Below are 26,925 nucleotides of genomic sequence, written 5' to 3'. Positions count from 1 at the left end.
GGCTCCTGCTGAATGTCAGTCCACTGATGCTGGACAGTATGTCTCTCTATTACTTAGGGTTCACCTAACGAGCTTGTTCTGTAAGCAGCCTTGTTTTCTAATATGATGGTTGTTTCTGCAGGGCTGTGTCTTGTTCCCTGCTTTTTAGTGACCGTATACCTAAAAGTGAGTACTGGCAAAAAATGAACCTACAGGCAAGATACATTTTAAATGGTTATTCAACAAATGCTTTCTCCTCCCCTACAGTAATGTACTTGTAAAAGAATCAGATTGGGGAAGGAAAAAGCTGTTGAAAACAATTTTGCTAAGCAGGTGCTTACTCGGGGTACTGAGAATATGGAATATGTTTTGACATGAAGCTCTAGATTATGAAAGAGTGCTGATTCATATTGTTCTAGAATTACCAAATGCTTACGTTGTAAGGAAGCTTAAAGATCTAGTATGAACCCCATACTTTGAACATGAGAAAAAGAAGACAGTGACAAACAACTCAAGGTCACAGCTGGTTAGAGGTAGGCAAGACTTTGCTCTCATCCTGGAATTCTTATAGTGAAATATCATATAGAGGATCAAGAATGTGTTCATCTGCAAGTAGCAGAAAACCATTCTAATTGTGGCTTTGCAGATTGGGTTTCACCTTTCTCATTCAAGAAGACATCCAGGAGCGGCCAGTGCAGGGCTAGAACGAAGTGTAGTGATGCTACTGGGTAGCTGGGCTGTTATGTTTTCTGCTCCACCAGCCTTACGTGTGAAGGCTTCATCCTCATAGTTGACCCCTCATGTGACAACATGGCTTCTGCACATCTAGGCCTGGGTCCACATACTGGTGTAAAGAAAGAAGGGACAAAAGACCTAAGAAGCATGCCTGGCATCTGACCTTTTCAAAAATTTCCCAGAAGCCTCACCTGGCAACTTCTGCTTAAATCTCATTGTCTCGAATTGGGTCACTTCTGCATCTCTAGCTGCAAGAGAATCTGGAAGAGTAGGTACTTTTGACTATGCACAGTCACCCTAAACAAAAATGGGTATTTTTTTATTAAGGAAGGATGGGGGAATGGATAATGCATAGAAAACTGCTAGAGTATGAAACATAAAGGATGTTGTAGGTAAGTAATTAAGGGCTATAGGCTTCAGGGTCAGACACATCTGAGTTCAAATTCTGGCTCTGACAATTTTTGGGTAAATTACTATTTTCTCAGGCCTCAGTGTTCTTTATAAATGGAGAAAATTATGGCAAAATGAGGCAACAAGGTTGTAGTGAAGTTAAACAAAGAAAATTGTAAAACAATAAGATCAGTATAAATTTTCACATTATACCACTGCTTTAGGATCTGTAACATTAGTGTTGCTTACCCTCCCTCGACCAAGTTATATTTTGATTTCTTTTACCTTCAATGAGACAGAATATTCAGGACACCAAGACACAGAAACTGGTTAATCAGATTTTATTCACCTTTATTCCCTATTAGAAATAATGCCCAAATGATACTTAGACATCTTTCACACTGCTTCTAACCCTTTACTCAAAGGGAGAGACTTCAGTGGGCCAACCATCCTGGCCTCAACCTGAAGTGCTTCCTTATCATGGAGAGGAGATGACCAGGCCTGCAACCCAGACCTTGTAGGGAATTTACATCAGAGAGGGTGTTCTGAGCCTTTTATATCTTTTCTTAGGGCAGAAACTCAGTAGAATTGAAATTTACATCTCCCAGACTAAATCTCATTGACTTTTTTTTTTTTAAAGAAGTAATAAACAGCATTTATTACCTTGGTATATCATACTGGTCTTATTGCTGTTCAAATCTCACTGACTCTTAAAGAAAAAAAAAAGGTGGAGACTACTTCTTTAATAAATTAAGGGTACTCATATCAGATTCTGGAATTTCAAACAGGAAATCTGTATATATTAAACAGACGCTCTCTATCCAAGTAGGTAGGTATCACAGGAAATGGCACACGGTTTATGATCAACTTTGTAACAAAGAACAGTAACTATAGGGAATTCCCTGGTGGTTCAGTGGTTAAGACTCCATGCTTCCACTGCAGGGGTCACAGGTTCAGTCCCTGGTCGGGAAACCCTGGTCGGGAAACCCTGGTCGGGAAAAGATCCTGCATGCCCCACTAAGTGACTATAACATTGGTATTTCTTATTTCTTATAAGAAGAAAAATTGTTACATTGTTCTTGTGAGAGGTTCATTTCCCTTCTGGCAAGTTTCCTGAATACCCCATAATAGCTATGCTTGGCATGATAGTCAGATAAAAACTGTACCCTATGTATTTTTATTTCAACGATTTTTATTACCAAAATAATACATGATTATTTAGATAAATTAGAAAACAGATAATAAAATATAAAAACATAATTATATATAATTCTGAAAAAACTTAATATTTTCTTGCATATTCTTCAAACTTTATATATATACATATATATTAAAAATTGGCTTTATATTTTACACACTATTTTAAACTTTTTTGTACTTAACAATATGGCTTTCCTTTTACGTTGAGTACAACTTTACATCACCCTAGAAAACAGTTGCATATATTCTTTATTCCATTACATAATAATTATTTAAACATCTCCTATTGTAGAAAATTGTGTTTTTTTCTTTGTTTGTTTGTTTGTTTTTTGGTTTCTGTTATATTTTCCAATTGTGTGCTGTGATAGAGATCCTTGTAACTGGAACTTGATGGACAATGAAATTATTTTCTGAAAACTAAATTTCTGAGTTAAAAAATATGAATGTAATTTAAAACATGGTTACTACAAATTTTCCACTGAAAAGGTGGAACAGTTTATACTACCATTAGCAGTATATGAGTGCTCATTTCCATGAACTCTTGCCAACACTAGGTATTATCTAAAAAGGATACTGTTGTGTGTGTGTGTTGGGGTTACTTTTTCTGAACTTGTTACTAGATACAATTTTCCCAGTTGTGATTGTATATTCAGTATCACATAGGCAGGGATAGTGGACAGGTATGATAGGGGCTGCTTCTGTGAACCTGTTTTCTCCATGTGAAAACTGAAATGGAAAATGCCACTTTTCTGCAAGAAGGATGATGTCCTTTTGTATTTTTATACCACTTACATTTTGCCTTCTCTTAACTTCTTTTTCCATATCATAAAGAACTTGAGTTAGAGAAACAAGCTGGGTTATTGCATAAAGCTCTAAAATAGATACAGTGGCTGAAACTTAAAGAAGACTCAGTGACAGAGACTCAATATAGACAAACACAGACTTTTGAATGCATTGTGTAAACACCAATAGTCCAAAAATAAAATGGAGAAGGAATTGCTTTGGGCAAGTATGACAGAAAAAGTGATCTAGGAACAACTTGGGAACAAGGTGACCATGAATGGAGAGCTGAACAGTCACAAGCTTGGGTTTTATAAATAGGAACACAGAAATAAAGGAATTTAAAGCTCTTGAGTCAATGATAAAGCCTTATGTCCAATTTTAGATTCTACAACTTTAGAGAAACATGGAGAATAAAAGTAGGCACCATCCCCTGAATTTTTCTGTGTTCCAGGAACTTTACATTCATTAACACATATACTTCAATAATCATGAGAAGTCTTTTTTTTTTTTTTTTTTTTGTGTACGCGGGCCTTTCACTGCTGTGGCGTCTCCCGTTGCGGAGCACAGGCTCCCGACGCGCAGGCTCAGCGGCCATGGCTCACGGGCCCAGCCGCTCCGTGGCATGTGGGATCTTCCCAGACCGGGGCACGAACCCGTGTCCCCTGCATCAGCAGGCGGCCTCTCAACCACTGCGCCACCAGGGAAGCCCATGACAAGTCTTTAAGATGTATGTTATGACCCCCATTTGCACAAAACCTAAAGAAAATACTTTAAGGCTATCTCCTCATCTAGGATCCAGGATTCAAACCAGGTTGATCTTCCTCCAAGGCTCATCCTTTTTTACTCAGCTATAAGGCATACCTGAAAACATGATGGGGCAAAAGAACAAAGATTAATCAGTCCTATTGCATAGAGGTGACAATCACCTTTTGGTAAATTTCCTTCTTCCACTTGGATGCTATAACTCTACCTGCCCAAACTGGGGTAATTAAAGGTGGGGTTATGAAATTTCTGATAAAAAGGATTCTCTTCTGTTTTCTCTGATCGCCTTGTGTCAAGCAGTTCCTTCACTGACCTTGCATATAAAATCCCTTATGTGCTTCTAAGGCAGGTGATGACTCATTCACCTCTGACTGACCAGACCCATAATGCTGACTGCAGGTGTGTGGATGAAAGCAGGGAAACATAACACTTTCTACGTATTAAGTGGGAGAACCAAACAAATTAAAAGGTTGCCAGGAAAGGTTAAAATAATAGGAGTTGTTTCCCTGGGAGGAGAGAAAGCTGAACTGTGGCTTCCAGAAAGACTTTTTTAAAAAAAAGAAAGAAAGAATTCAAAGGAACTGATACCTGCCTCCACTGAGAGTGAAGGGGATATGAATTTATATTTTGTTGTACAGGATTTAGATCAAAAAGAAGAATTACCTGATAGTGATGATTGTTGAATATTGGCAGTAGGTTTCCAGAAGGTGCTGTGAAATCAATTTCCATCAACATAGTTCTTTCAAAAATGGGATATTATCTTATTTGTCCAGGATGTCCCAGGAGGCAGAATGATCAGTTTTCAGGACCTCGGATAGGGACTGGCCCATAACGCAAGGGGTATATCATCATCCAGGGAGCCTAAGACTACCAAAGAATACCAATAAAGGGATATAAGCATGAAATAAGGCAGAGATTAAGGGAGTCTAGAGCATAAGACTAGTGAATCTTTGAAAGTAATACTGTTCCTTCTTTAAGAAAAGTGAAGAAATATCTACGTATTTTCCGTGTATAAATGTTTCCCCTCATATAACTGAGGTGTACATATGTAGGGATGAGATATGTTGAATGCTGTTGTTTTACCAAGGTAATTCATGAAGATGCAATAACAGGATTTGGACTTCTTTCAACATAATGGCTGAAGTGTTATTTTAGCCACCAAATGGAGTTCAGATTGTTTCTTAAATATATCTTCAACATTTTAAGAGTAGAAGAAAAAACAATCAATATAAAGACTAGCCTTAAGTGCCTTCTTTTTGCTATGATGACGGTTCATACAGGTGATTATGAAATGCAAGACAATTTTATTTCATAGCTTGTTTGCTCAGTGTAACTTACCTACCAAATCACTACAAACCAATCTTTTATGAATGAATATCTGTTAATATGGTCTGATAATAATCATATCTAACTTCTTCAAAAAATCATATGTAGCTTAGAAAATTGAGTTTTAGCCATTGTCTTTTATCTCTTGAGATAGTTCTAATTTTTACTCCTATTTTCAGTACCTTTATTAACTTTGCCCTTGTACAATGTCCACTTCTATTATGTTTAAATACTTTTATTATTCAAACTATAGGGATTTCTTTGTAAACCCCATGTTTTCTCTCATTAGTCTTCCCATAAGTTCTGTTTAAAAGCTTGTTTTATAGAATATCTTGATTTACTCTCTGTAAATCTTTTTCTCATATGTTTCAATATATTTCAATTTTATATTTTATGGGCTTTGTCAGATGCCACTCTTACATCTCTCTAGGTTTTAGGCAACATCATAACAGTGATAAAGTTATAAAATCTGTTACAACACAGCAACATATAGCACATTTCCATGTTGCAATCCTATAGTGGTATGCCAGATACTTCACTAGAGATTTGCTATACAGGGTGGCATTCTACAAACCATGAACCTTCTGCTCCAATGGAACTTCTCTAGTCATTGCCTCTAAAAATACCTTTTGTGGATTCTCATTCACTTCCATTTACCCTGAAAGCCAGTCCCTTGCTTACATTCTTCAAGAACTCATTTTCATTTCTACTTTTCCCAAGAGGTATTCTCTGATCATCCTTGCTCTCTCATTCTGAAATTTAGTATTATGGTATTTTTCATTTCCCATGTAGCATATACAGCTTAGTATTGTTGCTGTATTTTGTGTCTTTGTGTCATGCCTTCATAGGTGTATTATAAGTCCGTGTAGGAGGCAGTATAAAATGGTGGTTATGAACAGGAACTTCTGAGTTAGATGTTGAATCCTATATTCATCACTCTTTGATCTTAGGCAAGTTACATAACCTCTTAGAGCTTCCACATCCCCAGCAGAGAGTTATAACTTCTATATGGAGTTGTAATGAAAAAATGAAGTGCCTAGGTATTTAGCACAGTGCCAGAGACGTAGCAAATATTCATCAAATTGAAGGCAAAGTCAATGCCCGATAATTCTGGGCAATTCTTTAAAGAGCAGAGCCTAGGGATTTTTTCCAAGTTGAGAGCTCAATAATCTATTTGGTAATTGAATAAAAATATGCAGCTCGCTACCAGACCTGAGTGTTAACATTTACATAGTACTTTTAAGAGTTTTATTATGTCAGTTCTTTATATATTCAAAACTCCTTCCAGGGTTACACAAAGAAGTATCTAAATAAATTCCTTACTACCAGGAAAGGCAGAGGAGGTCTGGGTGGTCAGATGGAAAGGGGAGGGGAGACAGAGGGTAGGTTCCATGCTGAGTGTTTTATTTTAAGTCTGGCATCGTTTGATCATGACCAAGGAGTCAGGCAAAGAATACATGTCCTCTAGTTTTCTTTCTAGCTGTGGAAAATCTGTTTATATTTTAAGATCCAGAATAAAAGCACTTTCTTTTTTTCCCAGATTTTTGAGGTATAATTGACAGACAAAATAGTGTATGTTTAAGGTGTGCAATGTGGTAGTTTGATATATATATATATATATATATATATATATATATATATATATATATATACACATTGTGAAATGATTACCAGTGTCAAGTTAATTTATACATCCATTAACTCATATAGTTACCTCTTCTGTTGTTTTTCTGAGAACATTTAAGATCTACTCTCAGCAAATTTCAAATATACAATATATATTATTAGATGTAGATTATTATATATGATATATATATTATATATATAATTACCTGTATAGTTACCATATTGTACATTAGATCCCCAGAACTTACCCATCTTATAACTGAGATTTTGCATTCTTTGACCAACATCTCCCCAGTTTCTCCATTCCCCCACTTCTAGTAACCACTGTTCTACTCTCTGGCTCTATGAGCTTGACTTTTTTAGATTTCAGATATAACAGATATCATACAGTATTTGTTTTTCTATGTCTGGCTTATTTCACTTAGCGTAATGTCCTCCAGATTTACCCATGTTATTGCAAATGGTGGCCTTACCTTCATTTTTACAACAAATATTCCATTTTATGGCTAATATTCCATATTTTATGGATAATATTCTATGGATAATATTCCATTCCATATATATGTATATAATATATATATATGGAATATAACACTTATTACATTTTCTTTATCCATTCACCCATCAATGGATGTTTAAGTTATTTCCATATCTTGGCTATTTGAGATACTGATTACATTTCCTTTGGATATACACCTAGTAGAGGGATTACTGAATCATATGATAGTTCCATTTTAAAATTTTGGAGAACTTCATATCGTTTCCCATAATGGCTGTACCAATTTACATTCCTGCCAACTATACAAGGATTCCTTTTTCTCCACACCTTCCATACCACAGGTACTTTCTTTAGGCAGCTCTTTCTGATTCCTAACCCATAGCATCTCTATTAGATATTTACATTTGAGTTAGTCATGTCATTGCTACTAAATGAAAGTAACATGGTTTTAAGCTTCCTAGAGGTGATTTTCTTCCTTTTTTGTATAGTATTTGTATGTAGTACTATCATCAACATAATGAGTACAAATAAGATAAAATTTATGAATGCAATGTTTAAAATATAAAGATTTATAAAAGTACAAGTCATTCTTATATTAGAGTTACTTTTGTAGAAATATGTATGCTAGTTTGGAGTCTCATAGGCTTCATAAGAGAAATGAGCAGTTTAAACATGGTCTACCATCATACTCATCTCTCAATCAATTTGTATAATGAAGAATTGCTCCAAACAGGAAAATATGAATAAAGTAATTGAAACAAGTATTTCACAGAACGAATTGACCTATGCTGACATTTTCAAAAAAAATTATGAAAACATACGTGTTTAGTTGCTTGTTTCTGTTAAGAGAAACAAATAGTAACTTAGGAATCAGGTAGACTGTTCCAGTTCTAACACAAACAAGCTTCATGCCTATTGGCGAGCCACTTCACTTGGCCCAATTTCCTTGCTGTAACCTGAAGGGTTTGCACAGAGTATGTCTAAGGCCTTTACTAGATTTAAAACACAAGGATTTTCTTATTCAAATGCATAGAATATTTTTGCTCCTTTAGTCTGCATGTATTTTGATAAAAGAGTAAAATCTTTTTCTGTGATTGTAGTCCATAGGTGGCACCTTAGCAATAAAGTTGTTCCCCTTGTAACACCATCTTATGATGCCTTTTCAGTGCCTTTTGCTGAAAGAGTTGGCTGGTGATGTCTTTGTACCTTATAGATTCCTGAACCTGCATTTATTATTGTAAGCAACATCTGATTTCCTTCCTCGTGCCCTCCTCTGCAGGCATATGAGCCATTCACTTACCAGCTGCAGTATTCCCCCTTATAATCAGTCAATGCCTCTTGTCTGAGCCACGATGTGTGACCACAGTCCATAGAGCTGAGGATTTTGTCATGTGTTAAATCTTCCATTCACTGGAGTGTATTAAGCCACTGAAGATGGTTAACTGAAGAGGCAAAAACATTAATTTGGTAATTTAATCTTATGAAACAGGAAACGAGAACTCTTTTTTTTTTTCAAAAATACAGGAAAATCTTATCAAGTTTCATAACAAAGTCCGTGAAACTTTTATAGATATTGAGATTTAAAACTTTTGTAGATATTGAGATTTATAGCTGGTTTTTGTCTGCATATTCCGGCCTGGCCAGGTGCTCCATTTGCTTTGCTTACTCACTCTTCATGGAGATGTTGCAGGACTTGCTATCACCATGAGTGTCTGTTCTTAACCTGGCAGCCAGCTGAAGCAAGCCCTCAGATGAACATGTCTCATTGTGCTGGCTGACCTCCTACCCCAATGTTCTGACTTCTCCCACGTTGCTAAAATCTGGAACAACCACTAGTAATCATGGTTGTAAAATAGGGCAGCCGTCCCTCATTTCTCAAAACCTGTTTCACTGTGTACACCCTAGTTATATAGTTTTCCATTATTTTCACAGAGTTGATAGTTTGATTACATTTGATTATTCTCTTTAGTCCATCCAGATCTTCCTTCAGTCCCAGTTATATTTACAAATTATTTGGCAAGTCTATCCTCTTCATTCCCTGTGACTAATGAGTCCTTTTCCTAGCTTGTTACTGCTGCTGCTGCCAGGTTGTCTTGAACATCTGCTGATTGTTTCTGAACAGGGAATTACGGGGAGAGCGGAATGGATGCTTTCAAAGAGCTGGCTGCCCAGGAAGGCCTCTGCATCGCCCATTCAGACAAAATCTACAGCAATGCTGGGGAGAAGAGCTTTGACCGACTCCTGCGCAAGCTGCGAGAGCGGCTTCCCAAGGCCAGAGTGGTGGTTTGCTTCTGCGAAGGCATGACCGTCAGAGGCCTCCTGAGTGCCATGCGGCGCCTGGGAGTCGTGGGCGAGTTCTCCCTCATAGGAAGGTAAATCTCAATCTCTCTCTTTCTCTCTCTCTCTTCTTCTCTTTCACACACACACACACACGCACACACTTTGGCGCACATATACTTGCTCTCACAAAACTGGACTTCCTGATTCCAAAGCGAGTGAAATGTGCATTCCTTCTGGATCTCACTGAGAGTGGGGCTATTTCTATTTTCATGATAGACAAGAGCAGAGCAGTCGATGACAAGATGATGAGACTATTTCAGAAAAGGTGGGAAGTTTTTGCTAGAATGTTTTGTCCTGGCGAATTATTCTTTTCATTTGCTTCCCCCCTTCCACCCCTCCTCCTCCCAAAACCACATGAATGCTTTTCTCTTCATATTCCTAAGCATAGATATCTTAATGAGGTGTTGGTGGATGGAAAGTAGTAGTGAAGATGGAAATACACATTAAGATCTGAAATTTAAAGGGCTAGTTGAGTGCAGGTGAAGACATGCCGCTGAACTCTGGTACTTGATAATATAATATCTTACACTTATGGGATGGCTAATAGTGATGTTTTCAGCATGTAATTTCTGGAATTGCAGGTGGTGGGTTCCAAAGTCTATGTTCTTCCTAAATCATATGTACTTGTGCTGGAATGGAGATTTTCAGTATCATTGTATTTTTCATAGGGTTTTTGACCTAATGGGTATCTTGTTTGATTTACCATCTTCTAATACTACATAAAGGAACTGATCAATTTTTCCAAGGAACCTACTAAGTTTACTTGAATGAAAGCTTCCACTGATCTCTGGCTCTGTCACACTCATCTTCCAGATCTCTTTTTCTTCTCCATCTTCTCTTTTGGCCAGAGTACAATCTTTTCTCACCTTTTGAAGTACCTTAACCAGTGACCCTTTTCTCTAGGAAACTGGGCAGTGGTGGTGTGGATATCCTCCCTGGACCTTTCCCTTCTGGCATTGCACTTGTGATAATGACTGCAATGCTAATAAAATTAATCTCACCTTCATCTGGAACTAGAGGTACAGGACCTATCAAAAACTTTTGAGTAGAAGGTAGGATAGAAATACAGCTAAATGAATAAAGAAACAGAGAAATGATCTCTAGGCATGAGGAAGTATGAAGTCAAGGGCAAAGTATAATTCAAGAGTAAGAAAATTATTGAATTTGGGTGAAAGTGGCACACTGCCATAAAATGTCTTTTTGGCTTCTTCAACATGATGCAGTTGTGTGAGGCCATTTAAGAAAGCATCTCTAAAGAAAGAGTATTTAAAGAAGGAATGTTACTTCCTTCATTAGTGAAAAAGGATGTAAGCAGCATTGTTGAAGTGTTACATGGAATAAGCTTCTTAATATATGCATCAGGACAGGTGGCATATAGATATTCAATCTTTTAACTGATTTTGTAAAAATGACTGCTTTTATGAAGGGTGCTTGTTTTAAAAAATAATCTCATGTTTACCATTTTCAAACGAAAAAAAGTCTGTTTTGCAGGTTTCCTTCTGTTTAATATCCCCAAAGAGAGGCTAGCTACCTAGATTCTGGAAATCTCGAACAGATGTAGCAAATATGTGAGCTTTGGGGTATAAAGACTGCCTAATTGTGAAATATATTATACAAAATACTGCAGTGAGTAATTGGAGTGTAAAGAACTCATTCTATTATCATTATTTAAAAGTTTGTCAAGAATAATAATGTAAAGTTATCTCTCTGGCTCTTGCTTACCTGCTAATAATGCAGCTGAGTCCCTCCAGGTATTTCTGAGTCTCACATGTGGTTGTTCGTGGTGATATCACTTCCTTTACTCCTCTCTTTCTCTACCTCATATCTTCTGGGTTCTACTGATGTATCCTAGAGATACTATCATCACAACAAACACCTGTGCTCCTGAGGACGCTGCTCCCTGTACCAATGGTCACTGCCAATAAAGCATGGAGCCCTGGAGATGTCAAAGCTATGCCATGCAGTGCTTCTCTGACTTTCTGGGCTATATTCCATGAGGGTCTATCAAAATGATATTGGCTTTTTTTTTTTTTTTTTTTTGCGATTCGCGGGCCTCTCACTGTTGCGGCCTCTCCCATTGCGGAGCACAGGCTCCGGACGCGCAGGCTCAGCGGCCATGGCTCACGGGACCAGCCGCTCCGCTGCACGTGGGATTCTCCCGGACCAGGGCACGAACCCGCGTCCCCTGCATCGGCAGGCAGACTCCCAACCACTACGCCACCAGGGAAGCCCGATATTGGCTTTTACTCTCATATCTTAGAGGATTTTGTGGAAAACAGCCTTTTTTTTCATTCTTTTTTCACAGCTCTCTCCCTTCCCTGGGAGAGATATGAGTCCAGAGGGAGCTGAGCTGGCAATAAAGACAAGTAGTAACACTACAGCATACCTAGTATCAGCTTTTCCTTCAGATGCTTTATTCTCCTACTTCTGTAGGATGAATTCTAACCCAAGCACTCCTCTGTTCCTCATGCCAATGGACATTTGGTGAGCTTGGTTCCCTAATTTCAGCAGACGTGTCCAGAAGGGTTCCAGTTTAACACCAAATTGCAACTACAAAGCTACATTTGTAATGCTGTCAAATATATCTCCTTCCTATTTAAAGGAGGTTTAATTTACCAAATGATAAAATCCTTTGAGGTCAGGAGCCATTGTTTAGTTTCTTTCAGAATACGTGGCATGATTCTGGATGCTGCCAGATTCACAAGAGGGCACTGTGTAGATGGTGATGGACCTCTTTTCACAGAGGTGAAGATAAGTAAATCATGGTGTAGATTGCAGCAAGAGACATTTAGTTAAGAAAAAAATTAGAAATTCCTGAATGGAGGTTTTCTCTTTTCTCTTACACTTCTCTTTTCTCTTTTCTCTTACACTTCACATCCAACATAGAAGGAAATGTTGTTGGGGCTACAATCAAAACATATACAGACTTTGACAGCTTAATGCCTTTCTTGCCGCTACCATCCTACTCCAAGCCAACATCATCTCTCACTTGGGTTATGGCAATAACCTCCTAATTGATCCTTGCCTTGCCCTTCCCCGCCAGTTATTCTTAAGGAAAATGGATCTTTTAAAAATTTAAGTCAGGTAATGTCTTTTAACCTTACACACTCAATACCTGAAAATGGCTTTCCATTTTTCTTATGACAAAGTCCTTGCAATGGCCTTCAAAGTCCCACATTCTGTCATTGGGACTGAGTTTTTTACAATGGAGTAATAAACTAGAATGACAGAAATAGAATTTTTAAATAGAAAATTCTCCAAGATATTAAAAATATCCTATATTTAATGAATGTATGTAATGGAAAAACAAAACAAAACATGAGCTAAGAGTTCTTCAACTCTTCCACAAAGTAATCATGTGATCTTAAATCATGTTTTGTCTCCGAGTCTATTTTTTTTTCTATAAAAATTAATGACTTGGCTCCAGATCATCTTTAAATATTTTTCCAGTCCTAGAATTTATAATATATTAAGACCATATGACTGAACCATGTTCAAAGGAATGTATTTATAGATTCATTTTTTCTGAAGTTATTCATGAATTTGGATTAATCAATTTACACATTTCATGAGTCACCTTGTTAAAACAAGGAGAATTCATTGAATACAACTACTCAGAATTAGTGTCTTAATCTGTGGTCATGCAATGTAGCCAGCATATCCACATGAAAATCAAACCTTTGACTCTGAACAAACTGGAATAATATTCTCACCAAGTAAGTTAATTAACCATAGTCAAGTTAATCATTACACAGAAGAAGCATTCTTTCTTGTTTCTATGAAACTGCCTCTTTCGAGATCCTTCTCAAAATTGGGCGCAGCATATCTATAATTATATTTTCCTTATGATGGTGATGATGATGATAACATTTATTTAGGACTTAATGTATGCCAGGCGCTGTTCTAAGCACTTTTTATTCATAAACTCATTTAATTGTCGTAAAAATATGATGAGATAGGTGCTAATATTATTTCTGTTTTAATGTATGGAGATGTAAAGAACTTGTCAAAAAGTGTCACAGTTGGGATTTGAAGGCAATGTGACTTCAGATTTCATGCTCTTATTCACTAAGTTATATTGTGTGTGCCAAGCTATGATTGTTTTGTTTCAGAGATACTGTCTTTACCCTTAGTTTTCTTTCAGTTTGCTGTCTCTTCTAGAGATTTATTTCATTGTTTAGACCCACATTCTTTGGAAAAATAAACTGAGGTACGTTCATGAGAAAATTATTTTACATTTCTAATTATTCTCTACATATATGCATCCTTTTCATTTCTCTCTTAGTATTAAATGTTTTATATGATATTTCAGTAAAGGGGCCAATTCTTTTCAAGCTCATTATTTTTATTTTAACACGAGACTCCACAATATCATTCTCTATCTGCATACAGTCTATATCTGTGGAACTATACCTATGTAAAAGCTAATTTGGAATAAGTGGGTGATATTTCTCTGAAATCCTCAGTAATAACTATTACAATTCTAAATATTAACTGATGGATTTGTTCTAATTCCTATATTGCTCTTTTATTTGAAGAAAGTGAAAATAAGCATGGTTTACATGTGTAAACACCTAATAGCTACAATTTATTGAAGTTTTGGTATGTACTAGGTTAATAATATATGATATCTCCAGTCCTAACAACAACTCTGAAAGGTTGATTTGGAAGGTAAAGAAGTTAAACAATTACTCCAAATTCCTAAATTAATCAGTGGTGAAGACAGAGTCAAACTTCCTCCTATACCATAGCACCATGCGGATATGTAAATATCGAATTGTAACTTCCTCAATCATAGGAACCACGTTTTATATACTTTTTATTTTCTTATCATGCCAAGTGAAGTGTTTTGATGTGTTAATTATTTAATAACTATGTCAGAAAGCTTGGAGTGTCATAGTGAGAGCAGGTAGCTTCATTGTGTGACCCTGAGTTCCCTTTCATTTTCCAGGATCAGTAAGTTTTACCTAGTGTGGTAAGGGTTGATGTTCTTCAATCAGCCTCTATTTCTAGAATTTTTCTGTAAAATTGGGACTAATATTTGCTTACCCATCAGGTTGTTGTTTTTGTCCAATCACAAAATGCTTACTTGTTTGTTAAACCAAAGCTAAGCGTCAATATTGGGTCCCTTAAAGACACACTGTTTTCTGAGGGCGAGTGAGAGCTCTCTGGCTTTAGTCCTATGCCTAGTGTTGGCATTATCCTGGGCCTTTACCCTGCTTTCCTCATCTTGGGAAGCCCTTCTACTAGGTTTACAGTCTACCTTTTCAGGAGTCTCGCTTTAGATATACTTAGGTATACCATATTTAATTATGTATTTCCTAGCCCCTTCTACTGCATTATGACATCTTATTTCTCCTGTAAGAAGTAAGCATCCAATAAAGATAATTAGGTCAATAACTTTCCATCTCATCCCCTCTCTCTACTGTATCCTGGTCAATCAGTTTATAAGTATATGGTCCTTACATTTCAATCCCTTTCTTATTGGTGTGTGTTGTTTTACCTGTCTTCCCTCCCAACTCTGTAATCTTTTCCCCTACTAGACCCACTTTCCATTATCTGTCACTGCAGAGAAATCCCCACCCCCCATCTAAAACCTGATCCATGAATACTAACACCATGATTTATGAGTTGAAAGCACAATGAACAACTTTAGGCACATATTCAGAAAACTGATTGAAATGAAGCAGTTACTTTATCTGGAAAGAAGCTTATAGTTTCATTTTAAAACAAAGGAAGCTCTTGTTTTTTACAAGGTACATTTTGTCTTTTTCTTCCAGAACCTAAACACATATTTAGAAAAGTGACCTCTATACCCTTGAAACATAAGATGATATGCCATTGTGTTATGTTCCACATAGTTATATTTTTAATGAAAAATGAGTTGTTTTAGATCCCGTCTTTCCATTTTGGAAAAAATGGGGAAATATCTAAAGTTTGCAGCCTTCAGGCAAAATTGCAAAGGTTATGTGTTTTAAATAAATGTGGACTTCCAATGAAGTGTGACATCCCTCAAATGGATTATAATCAAGTTGCTGCCAAAGCTGATGAGCATTTTCTGACGCATAATGGTCACGACTTATAGATTCACAACCTTGCCTTCTCTAGGCTCCCAAGGGTGGAAAATGATTACTAACCTGCTGACAGACTATCGCTTCCTTAAAACACTCCTGCTCCAAAGGCAGATTAATGAGAGCTTTGTGGAAGATTACACTGTTAGAAAAAGACCGTGAGAAATGTGAGCTAAGGAAGGAGAAGGGATTTAGTTTAGAGTACTCTGGAGAATCAACATCATTTTTAGGATATTGACAGCTATTTTGAGCATAGATCTCAGCCACAGAAATGCTCAGGATTTCCACAAAATTGGGGCGGCTGATTTGCATGAAAGTTAGTAATGATTAACTCTTCCTTTATACCAACAACTATTTCCACATTTCAGAAAATGGACACCTGAAAACTAAAAGACTACTATCATGGTCTCTACTTGCCTAGGAGGTATTAGAAACACTGAAGGAAAGGATTTTGGGTGCCTTCTGTATCTATAAGGCACTGGCTGAAATTTGAATGAATGAAAAAGGAGGTCATTATGATTTACCCAAGTTTGTGTTTGAGGCTGATTGAAGACTACAGGGAATTTATCTTAATGAATTTTCGTAGTTCCTGTGACAGTCAGTTCTCAACCTGGCTGCACATCACACTCAGTAGGCGCTCTTAAAAATGTGGATTCCTGGATCTTACCCCAGGCCATTAGTAGAATTTCTTGGTGAGGGATTTGGATCTTCTTCTATCTTTAAAGGGACTAAAGATGAGTTAAATTTCAGAACCACTACTCTGTGATGCCTACATCAGTGTTTTGCACTCAGGTGGTGTTCACTATGAATGAATTGCTTACAGGACATATTTGAAAGGGAAGATGAAGTGAAAAGTTTAACTCCACTGCCTGTCAATCCACCATTTTAGCTCCAGTTTTCTTTTTTGGATTGTATTTTGCTTTATTATTTCTTGAAATTTATTTATTTTTAAAATTTTCTTTTAAAAGTAAAGATACATTTGAAAGTAGTGTATAATAGTAGTAGTAGTAGTAGCAGTAGTAATGGTAATAGCCATAAACACTTTGCAACTCTGCTTATTTCCTGTGTTTCTGTCTCCTCCTGATGCCCAAACTGGCCTATTGAACTGCCCCCTGAAAACACTGCCATGTCCCAATTCTCAGACTAATCAAAATGCAGAGTAAGGAGCACATACACTTGTGGCAGATTTAGCCTCTGCCATCTCCAAATCTAGGGTTGCCTGTGGCTGATCAATGAACTACTATTGTTGAGTACAATTGATCCTTGAACAACACAAGTTTCAACTGCACAGGTCTACTTTTACATGGATATTTTTCATTAGTAAATATTACAAGTACTACGTGGTCGGTGGTTGACTGAATCTGCAGATGGGGAGGAAATGCAGATATGGAGTGCCGACTATAAGTGGATTGAACCCCACGTTGTTCAGGGGTCAACTGTAGTATTCTGTGGCATGAATATGCTTCAATTTGCTTATCCATTCTCCTATTGATGGACATTTGGGTTGTTTCCAGGTTTGACTATAATGAATAATGCAGCTATGAATATGATTTGTGTAAGTGTTTGTGTGGACACATATATTTAATTCTCTTTAGGAAATATCTAGAGTGAGATTATGGGTCACATGGTAAGTGTATATTTAACTTTATAAATTATAAGAAACTGCAGAACTACTTTCCAAAGTGGCTGTAAAATTTTGCAGTTCTACCAGCACTGTATGAGAGTTCTAATTTTTCCACATCTTCAAAATAGTACTGCCAGTCTTTTTGGCTTTCAGCTATTCTAGTGGGTGTCTAGTGGCATGTCTTTGTTGTTTTAATTTGCATTTCCTAAAGACTAATAACATTGAAAATTTTTATGTACTTATTTGCCATTTTAATATCTTTTTTTGGTAAAATCTCTTGCACACATCTGTGTCCATTTTATCAATTTGTTTGCCTTATTATGAAGTTATAAAAATTCTGTGTAACTTCTGGACTCAAATCATTTATAATATATATGTATAGTAGATGTTTTCTCAGTATGTATCTGAAAATTTAATTTTGTTCATAGTATCTTTGAAAAATGGAATATTTAAAATTTTGAAACTTATCAGTTTCTTTTTTTATGGTTTATGCTTTGTGTTTTATCAAAGGTAGCTTTATCTACTCCAAGGTTACAAACATTTTCATAGTTTTATAATTTTTACTTTTATAGCTAGATATGATTAAATCATATATTTGGAGTTAATTTTCACATATATTGTGAGATGAGTGAATACTTTTTTTTTTTGGACATAAGAGTATCCAGCTTTTCCAGAACTATGTATTGAAAGGATTATAATTTCCCCATTGAAGTAACCTGTCATTTAGTTGAAAGCAGTTGACTATATATGCATATACATTACTTATTTCCTATCCCTTTGCCCTATTTTAAATTAATTGAATATGTATGTATAGCATTCCATTTTATCTTTACTTTTTTACTTAACTAGCTATCATGTTATTTTATGAATAGTTGATCTTGGGTTTACATTATGCTTTTTAAAGTTATTATTGTCCCCACCTTCTAAGAACATTATACCACATCACATATAGTATAAGAACTTTGTAGCAATATATATACATTTCTCCCTCCTGACCTGTTCTCTTGTCATGATATATTTTACTTCTAATTCTATTCCAAAATTCAAAATACATTGTTATTACTTTTGCTAGAGTGGTCAATTAGCTATCCAAGAAATCAAAAGTGAGAAATATTATCTTCTATATTACCAGTATAATTACTCTCTGTGATCTTCTTCATTCCTTGTGTAGATCCATATTTTCTATGGATTATTTTCCTTCTGCCTGAAGAATTTCCTTTAACATTACTTGAGGAGCTGGTCTGCTGAGATAAATTCTCTCCACTTTTTTTGTCTGTGAATGTTTTCATTTTGCCTTAATTAAACAAATTTTTTTCTGGTATAGAAATCTAGGTTGATAGTTGTTTTTACTCCCAATGCTTTAGAAATATTATTCAAATATATTTCTGACTTACATAGCTTCTGATGAGAAATCTGCTGTAATTCTTTTGCTCCTCTACTGTGTATTTCTGTTATTCTTTTAAGTATGTCTCTTTATCACTAGTTTTCAGCAATTTGAGTATGATAATCCTTGATGTGTTTTTTGTCATATTTGTTTGACTTGGGGTTCATTGAACTTCTTAGATATGTGGGTTTGTATTTTTTTTTTAAATCAAGTTTGGAAAATGATTGGCTATTCTTTCCTAAAATATTATTTCTGTGCTGGCCATTCTTTTCTTTCTTTCTTTCTTTCTTTTTTTTTAACATCTTTATTGGAGTATAATTGCTTAACAATGGTTTGTTAGTTTCTGCTTTAGAACAAAGTGAATCAGCTATACATATATATTTATCCCTTTTTCTCCTTCCTCTTGCGTCTCCCTCCCACCCTCCCTATCCCACCCTTCTAAGTGGACACAAAGCACTGAGCTGATCTCCCTGTGCCATGTGGCTGCTTCCCACTAGCTATCTGTTTTACATTTGGTAGTGTATATATGCCCATGTCATTTTCTCACATCGTCCCAGATTACCCTTCCCCCTCCCTGTGTCCTCAAGTCCATTCTCTACATCTGCGCCTTTATTCCTGTCCTGCCCCTAGGTTCTTCAGAAATATATATATATATATTTAGATTCCATATATATGTGTTAGCATTACAGTATTTGTTTCTTGCTTTCTGACTTACTTCACTCTGTATGACAGTCTCTAGGTCCATCCACCTCACTGCAAATAACTCAACTTCATTTCTTTTTATGGCTGAGTAATATTCCACTGTATATATGTACCACATCTTCTTTATCCATTCATCTGTCTATGGACACTTAGGTTGCTTCCATATTCTGGCTATTGTGCTGCAATGAACATTGTGGTACGTGATTCTTTTTGAATTATGGTTTTCTCAGGGTATATGCCCAGTAGTGGGATTGCTGAGTCATATGATAGTTCTATTTTTAGGTATTTTTTTTCATAATAGCAATATTTTTTATTGAAGTATAGTTGATGTACAATATTATATAAGTTACAGGTGTACCATATAGTGATTCACAATTTTTAAATGTTATACTCCATTTATAGTTATTACAAAATTTTGGCTATATTCCCTGTGTTGTACAATATATCCTTGTAACTTATTTTATACATAATAGATTTTACTTCTTACACCTGTACCCCTCTATCGCCCCTACCCTCTTCCTTCTCCCTAATGGTGACGACTAGTTTGTTCTTCATATCTGTGAATCTGTTTCCTTTCTGTTATTTCACTAGTTTGTTCTATTTTAGATTCCACATATAAGCAATATCATACAGCATTTATCTTCTCTATCTGACTTATTTCACTTACCATAATAGTATTAATAATAGCAATATTAATACTACCAACACCAATATGATTTTCCATTCATTTTAAAAAGTCGTTCACTGAAACACTGACTGGAAGCTCTGGAGCAAGGGTGGAGCATTCCAGTTATGGGCTTCACTTTGGTGTGATGTGGCTGCTCTTTCATTGAGAAACTCCCCAAATGCCCTGTCTATTGATCTTTCTTCTTGGGTTTCAGTTTGCTCATAAAGCATTCTCCAATCTCCAGCCAAGAGGAAAAAGGGGCTGTACCATAAATACATTTCCATGTAGTCCTCCTTTTCAGTGCTGTGCCGCCTCCTTAATTAAGCCTCAGATATCTGAGTCCTATGTCTCTCTGGAATGTTTTCATAGAATAACTGCAGAAAAAGAAGAATAACTCCTCTGCTGCTTAATTGGGTCTAACCGGAGGTGGGCTGGAGCCAGCATGAATCAACACTCTGCAGGTGGTGTGCTCATCCCTTCCCAAGTCTGAGTTCGGTAACATTATATTAGTAGCTTGAAATTACCCATGATGGGAATATTTACACCATGAAAATTGGTAAACAGGGCTTTGTGTGTGTGTGGTGGGGGGAGTGAACAGTGGCAAGTAGAGAGCTGGGTACCAGCACACTGTTCTTGCTTCTTATTAGACACCTTTTCAGTAAACACACTAGTTTTCAGCCCTATCTGTAATGTCAGTCTTATGTTAATAATTTAATAGTATTTTTTTTGTTTTTTGGGTTTTTTTACATCTTTATTGGAGTATAATTGCTTTACAATGGTGTGTTAGTTTCTGCTTTATAACAAAGTGAATCAGTTATACATATACATATGTTCCCATATCTCTTCCCTCTTGCATCTCCTTCCCTCCCACCCTCCCTATCCCACCCCTCTAGGTGGTCACAAAGCACCAAGCGGATCTCCCTGTGCTATGCGGCTGCTTCCCACTAGCTATCTATTTTACGTTTGGTAGTGTATATATGTCCATGCCACTCTCTCACTTTGTCCCAGCTTACCCTTCCTTCTCCCCATATCCTCAAGTCCATTCTCTAGTAGGTCTGTGTCTTTATTCCTGTCTTACCCCTAGGTTCTTCATGATATTTTTTTTTCCTTAGATTCCATATATATGTGTTAGTATACGGTATTTGTCTTTCTTTTTCTGACTTACTTCACTCTGTATGACAGACTCTAGGTCCATCCACCTCACTACAAATAACTCAATTTCGTTTCTTTTTATGGCTGAGTAATATTCCATTGTATATATGTGCCACATCTTCTTTACCCATTCATCTGTCGATGGACACTTAGGTTGCTTCCATATCCTGGCTATTGTAAACAGTGCTGCAATGAACATTGGGGTGCATGTGTCTTTTTGAATTATGGTTTTATCAGGGTATATGCCCAGTAGTGGGATTGCTGGGTCGTATGGTAGTTCTATTTTTAGTTTTTTAAGGAAGCTCCATACTGTTCTCCATAGTAGCTGTATCAATTTACATTCCCACCAACAGTGCAGGAGGGTTCCCTTTTCTCCATAATCACCAGCAATTATTGTTTCTAGATATTTTGATGATGGCCATTCTGACCGGTGTGAGGTGATATCTCATTGTAGTTTTGATTTACATTTCTCTAATCATTAGTGATGTTGAGAAGCTTTTCATGTGCTTCTTGGCCATCTGTATATTTTCTTTGGAAAAATATCTGTTTAGGTATTCTGCCCATTTTTAGATTTTTTTTTTTTTTTAATATTGAGCTGCATGAGATGCTTGTATATTTTGGAGATTAATCCTTTGTCAGTTGGTTCGTTTGCAAGTATTTTTTCCCATTCTGAGGGTTGTCTTTTTGTCTTGTTTATAGTTTCCTTTGCTGTGCAAAAGTTTTGAAGTTTCATTAGGTCCCATTAGTTTATTTTTGTTTTTATTTCCATTTCTCTAGGTGGTGGGTCAAAATGGATCTTGCTGTTATTTATGTCATAGAGTGTTGTGCCTGTGTTTTCCTCTAAGAGTTTTTATAGTGTCTGGCCTTACATTTAGGTCTTTCATCCATTTTGAGTTTATTTTTGGCTATGGTGTTAGGGAGTTTTCTAAGTTCATTCTTTTCCATGTAGCGGTCCAGTTTTCCCAGCACCACTTATTGAAGAAGCTGTCTTTTATCATTGTATTTCTTGCCTCCTTTATCAAAGATAAGGTGACCATATGTACGTGGGTTTATCTCTGGGCTTTTTATCCTGTTCCATTAATCTATATTTCTGTTTTTGTGCCAGTACCATACTGTCTTGATTACTGTAGCTTTGTAGTGTAGTCTGAAGTCAGGGAGTCTGATTCCTCCAGCTCCGTTTTTCTTTCTCAAGATTGTTTTGGCTATTCGGGGTCTTATTTGTTTCCATAGAAATTGTGAAATTTTTTGTTCTCGTTCTGTGAAAAATGCCATTGGTCATTTGATAAGGATTGCATTGAATCTGTAGATTGCTTTGGGTAGTATAGTCATTTTCACAATGTTGATTGTTCCAATCCAAGAACATGGTATATCTCTCCATCTGTTTGTATCATCTTTAATTACTTTCATCAGTGTATTATAGTTTTCTGCATACAGGTCTTTTGTCTCCTTAGTAGGTTTATTTCTAGGTATTTTATTCTTTTTCTTGCAGTGGTAAATGGGAGTGTTTCCTTAACTTCTCTTTCAGAATTTTCATCATTAGTGTATAGGAGTGCAAGAGATTTCTTTGCATTAATTTTGCATCCTGCTACTCTACCAAATTCATTGATTAGCTCTAGTAGTTTTCTGGTAGTATCTTTAGGATTCTCTATGTATTATGTCACGTCACCTGCAAACAGTGAGAGTTTTACTTCTTTTCCAGAATACAATGCATTCCTTGTATTTCTTTTTGTTCTCTGATTGCTGTGGTTAAAATTTCCAAAACTGTGTTGAGTAGTAGTGGTGAGAGTGGGCAACCTTGTCTTGTTCCTGATCTTAGTGGAAATGGTTTCAGTTTTTTACAATTGAGAACGATGCTGGCTGTGGGTTTGTCATATATGGTTTTATTACGTTGAGGTAAGTTCCCTCTATGCCTACTTTCTGGAGGGTTCTTATCATAAATGGGTGTTGAATTTTGTTGAAAGCTTTTTCTGCATCTATTGAGATTATCATATGGTTTTTATCCTTCAGTTTGTTACTATGGTGTATCACATTGTTTGATTTGCATATATTTAAGAATCCTTGCATTTCTGGGATAAACCTTACTTGATCATGGTGTATCATCCCTTTAATGTGCTGTTGGATTCTGTTTGCTAGTATTTTGTTGAAGATTTTTGCATCTGTGTTCATCAGTGATACTGGCCTGTAGTTTTCTTTTTTTGTGACATCTTTGTCTGGTTTTGGTATGAGGGTGATAGTGGTCTGGCAGAGTGAGTTTGGGAGTGTCCCTCCCTCTGCTATATTTTGGAAGAGTTTGAGAAGGAGAGGTGTTAGCTCTTCTCTAAATGTTTGATAGAATTCACCTGTGAAGCCATCTGGTCCTGGACGTTTGTTTGTTAGAGGATTTTTAATCACAGTTTCAACTTCAGTGCTTGGGATTGGTATGTTCATATTTTCTATTTCTTCCTGGTTCAGTCTTGGAAGGTTGTGCTTTTCTGAGAATTTGTCTGTTCCTTCCAGGTTGTTCATTTTATTGACATATAGTTGCTTGTAGTAATCTCTCATGATCCTTTGTATTTCTGCAGTGTCACTTGTTACTTCTCTGTTTTCATTACTAATTCTATTGATTTGAGTCTTCTCCCCTTTTTTCAGGAGGAGTCTGGCTAATGGTTTATCAATTTTGTTTATCTTCTCAAAGAACCAGCTTTTAGGTTATTTATCTTTGCTATTGTTTCCTTCTTTTCTTTTTCATTTATTTCTGATCTGATCTTTATGATTTCTTTCCTTCTGCTAACTTTGGGTTTTGTTGTTCTTCTTTCTCTAATTGCTTTAGGTGTAAGGGAAGGTTGTTTATTTGAGATGTTTCTTGTTTCTTGAGGTAGGATTGTATTGCTATAAACTTCCCTCTTAGAAATTTTGCTGCATCCCATAAGTTTTGGGTCGTCATGTTTTCATTGTCATTTCTTTCTAGGTATTTTTTGATTTCCTCTTTGACGTCTTCAGTGATCTCTTGGTTATTTAGTAGTGCACCACCAGGGAAGTAGTGCGCCACCACGGAAGCCTTATCTATTTTTAATGTTGTTTTTTGTACTTTTGGTGTCATGTCTAAGAAACCATTGAATAATCCAAGGTCGTTTACATTTACACCAGTTTCTTTTCTTAAAGTTTTATAGTTTTATCTCTTATATTTAGGTTTTTGATCCATTTTGAGTTAATTTTTTAATATGGTGTGAGTATGGGGTCTAATTTCCTTCTTTTGCATGTGGAAATCCAGTTGTTCCAGCATTATATGTTGAAAGGACTATTCTTTCCACATGGAACTCTTTTGGTACTTCTGTTAGAAATCAACTGAACAGATGTTTTATTTCTGGAATCTCAGTTTTAATCCATTGATCTAAATGTCTAGCTTTATGCCAGTACCACCTTGTCCTAACTGCTGTAACTTTTTAACACGTTTTGAAATTGAAGTTTGAGTCATCCAAATATTCCAAAATTGTTTTGATTATTTTAGATCCCTTGCATTTCCATATGAATTTTAAGATCAACCTGTAAATTTCTAAAAAGAAAGGGCCGTCGGAATTTTGATAGGCATTACATTGAATCTCCAGATCAATATGGGGAGTATTACCATTTTAGCAATATGAAATCTTTCAATCCATAAACCGGATGCCTATCCATTTAAATCTTTCTTAATTTCTTTCAATGATGTTTTCAGGGTACATGTATTGCAATTATTTTGTTAAATTTATTCTTAATTATTTTATTTTTTGTATGCTATTGTAAATGGAATTGTTTTCTTAATTTTATTTTAGATTGTTCATTGCTAGTGTATAGAAATATAAATGATTTTTACATGTTGATCTTGATCCTGAAACCTTGGTGAACTCGTTTATTAGTTCTTATAGTTTTTAGTGGATTCCTTACAATTTTCTATATACAAGGACATGCAATCAACAAATAAAGGTAGTTTTACCCCTTCCATTCAGATTTGGATGCCTTTCTTTTCTTTTAAATTTCTCTGGCAGAATATTCATTACAGTATTGAATAGAAACACTGAGAGTGGACATTCTTTGGTTCCCACCCACAACTTTTGTGCTGTTGTCAAATATATTACATTTCTATATGTTATTGGTCCCCAAATATAATTATTTGCATATCATTTTATACAATTGCTTTTAAAATCATTTAAGTATAGAAAGAAGAAAAGATACGCATTTACACTCTTTTCTTTTTATAATTATCTAAGTACCTTTACCTGTGCTGTGTGTGTGTGTTTCAATTTTCATCTGGGTAACTTGATTTCAGAGTGAAGAATTTCCTCTCATATTTTATTTTATTTTTTTGTAACGTGGCTCTGCTAGGGATGAATTCACTCAGTGTTTATCTGGGAATATCTTTATTTCACCTTCATTTTTGAGAAATAGTTTTGCTGGATATAAGATTTTTGTTTGATAGCTTTTTATTTCAGCTCTTTGACTATGTCATTCAACTGCCTTCTGGCCACCTATGTTTCTCATAAGAGACCATTTCTTGATTATATGGGATTCAATTGCATGTGATGAGCTGTTTTTCTTTTGCTGCTTTCAAGATTTTCTCTTTTTCTTGGCTTTCACCATTTTTACTATGTTGTACCTGCATCTGTATCTTTTTGTGTTTATCCTACTTGGAGTTCATTCTTGCATGTGGAGATAAAAGCTTTTCAGTAAATCTGGTAAGTTTCCAGACAGTTTTTCTTTGAATATTCTTCTGCTCCATTTCCTTTCTCCACTTCTTCTGGTACTCCTGTTATATGTATGCTGGCATTCTTCAAAGTGTCTCACATTTTTTCTGAGGCTCTATTCATTTTTTAAAATTCTATTTACTGTCTCTTTGTTTTCTTAAATTAATTTTTATTGGACTGTAGTTGATTTACAATACTGTGTTAGTTTCTGCTATACAGCAAAGCAAATCAGTTATACATATACATATATCAACTCTTTAGCTTTTTTCCCCATATAGGACATTACAGGGTATTGAATAGAGTTCCCTGTGCTATACAGTGGGTTCTTATTAGTTATCTATTTTATATACAGTAGTGTGTATATGTCAATTCCAATCTCCCAGTTTATCCCTCCCCCCTTTCCTCCTTGGTAACCATAAGTTTGTTTACTACATCTGTGACTCTGTTTCTGTTTTGTAAATAAGTTCATTTGTACCATTTTTTTACATTCCACATATAAGTGACATTATATGATATTTGTCTTTCTCTGTCTGACTTACATCACTCAGTATGACAATCTCTAGATCCATCCATGTAGCTGCAAATGGCATTATTTCATTCTTTTTATGGCTGAGTAATTTTCCATTGTATATTTCTCCAAAGAAGACATACAGTTGGCCAATAGGCACATGAAAAGATGCTCAACATCTCACTAATTATTTGAGAAACACAAATCAAAACTACAATGAAGTATCACTTCACACCAGTCAAAATGACGATCATCAAAAAACTCTACAAACAATAAATGCTGGAGAGGGTGTGGAGAAAAGGAAACCCTCCTACACTGTTGGTGGGAATGTAAATTGGTACAGCCACTATGGAGAACAGTACAGAGATTCCTTAAAATACTAAAAATAGAGCTATCATATGATCCAGCAATTCCACTCCTGGGCATATACCCATAGAAAGCCATAATTCAAAAAGATACATGCACCCTAATGTTCATTGC

The 26,925-nt window shown here is 35.9% G+C and overlaps 1 protein-coding gene across 4 annotated transcripts in view; it reads left to right on the top strand.

Moving 5' to 3' along the window:
• Positions 1-26,925, top strand: part of GRM1 (glutamate metabotropic receptor 1) — a 359,893-nt gene that overhangs the window by 107,593 nt on the left and 225,375 nt on the right. For all 4 annotated transcript variants that reach the window (XM_027084107.1, XM_027084135.1, XM_027084116.1 and 1 more), the window contains one exon: positions 9,423-9,672. In XM_027084107.1, coding sequence (XP_026939908.1) covers positions 9,423-9,672 — 250 coding nt within the window. The remainder of the gene's footprint in view (positions 1-9,422; positions 9,673-26,925) is intronic.

Source organism: Aethalodelphis obliquidens, unplaced genomic scaffold (genome assembly GCF_003676395.1).
Source record: "Aethalodelphis obliquidens isolate GAN/ISIS:26980383/991018 unplaced genomic scaffold, ASM367639v1 scaffold3, whole genome shotgun sequence".
Classification (NCBI taxonomy): Eukaryota; Metazoa; Chordata; class Mammalia; order Artiodactyla; family Delphinidae; genus Aethalodelphis; species Aethalodelphis obliquidens.
This window is presented reverse-complemented; position numbering and strand designations above follow the sequence as displayed.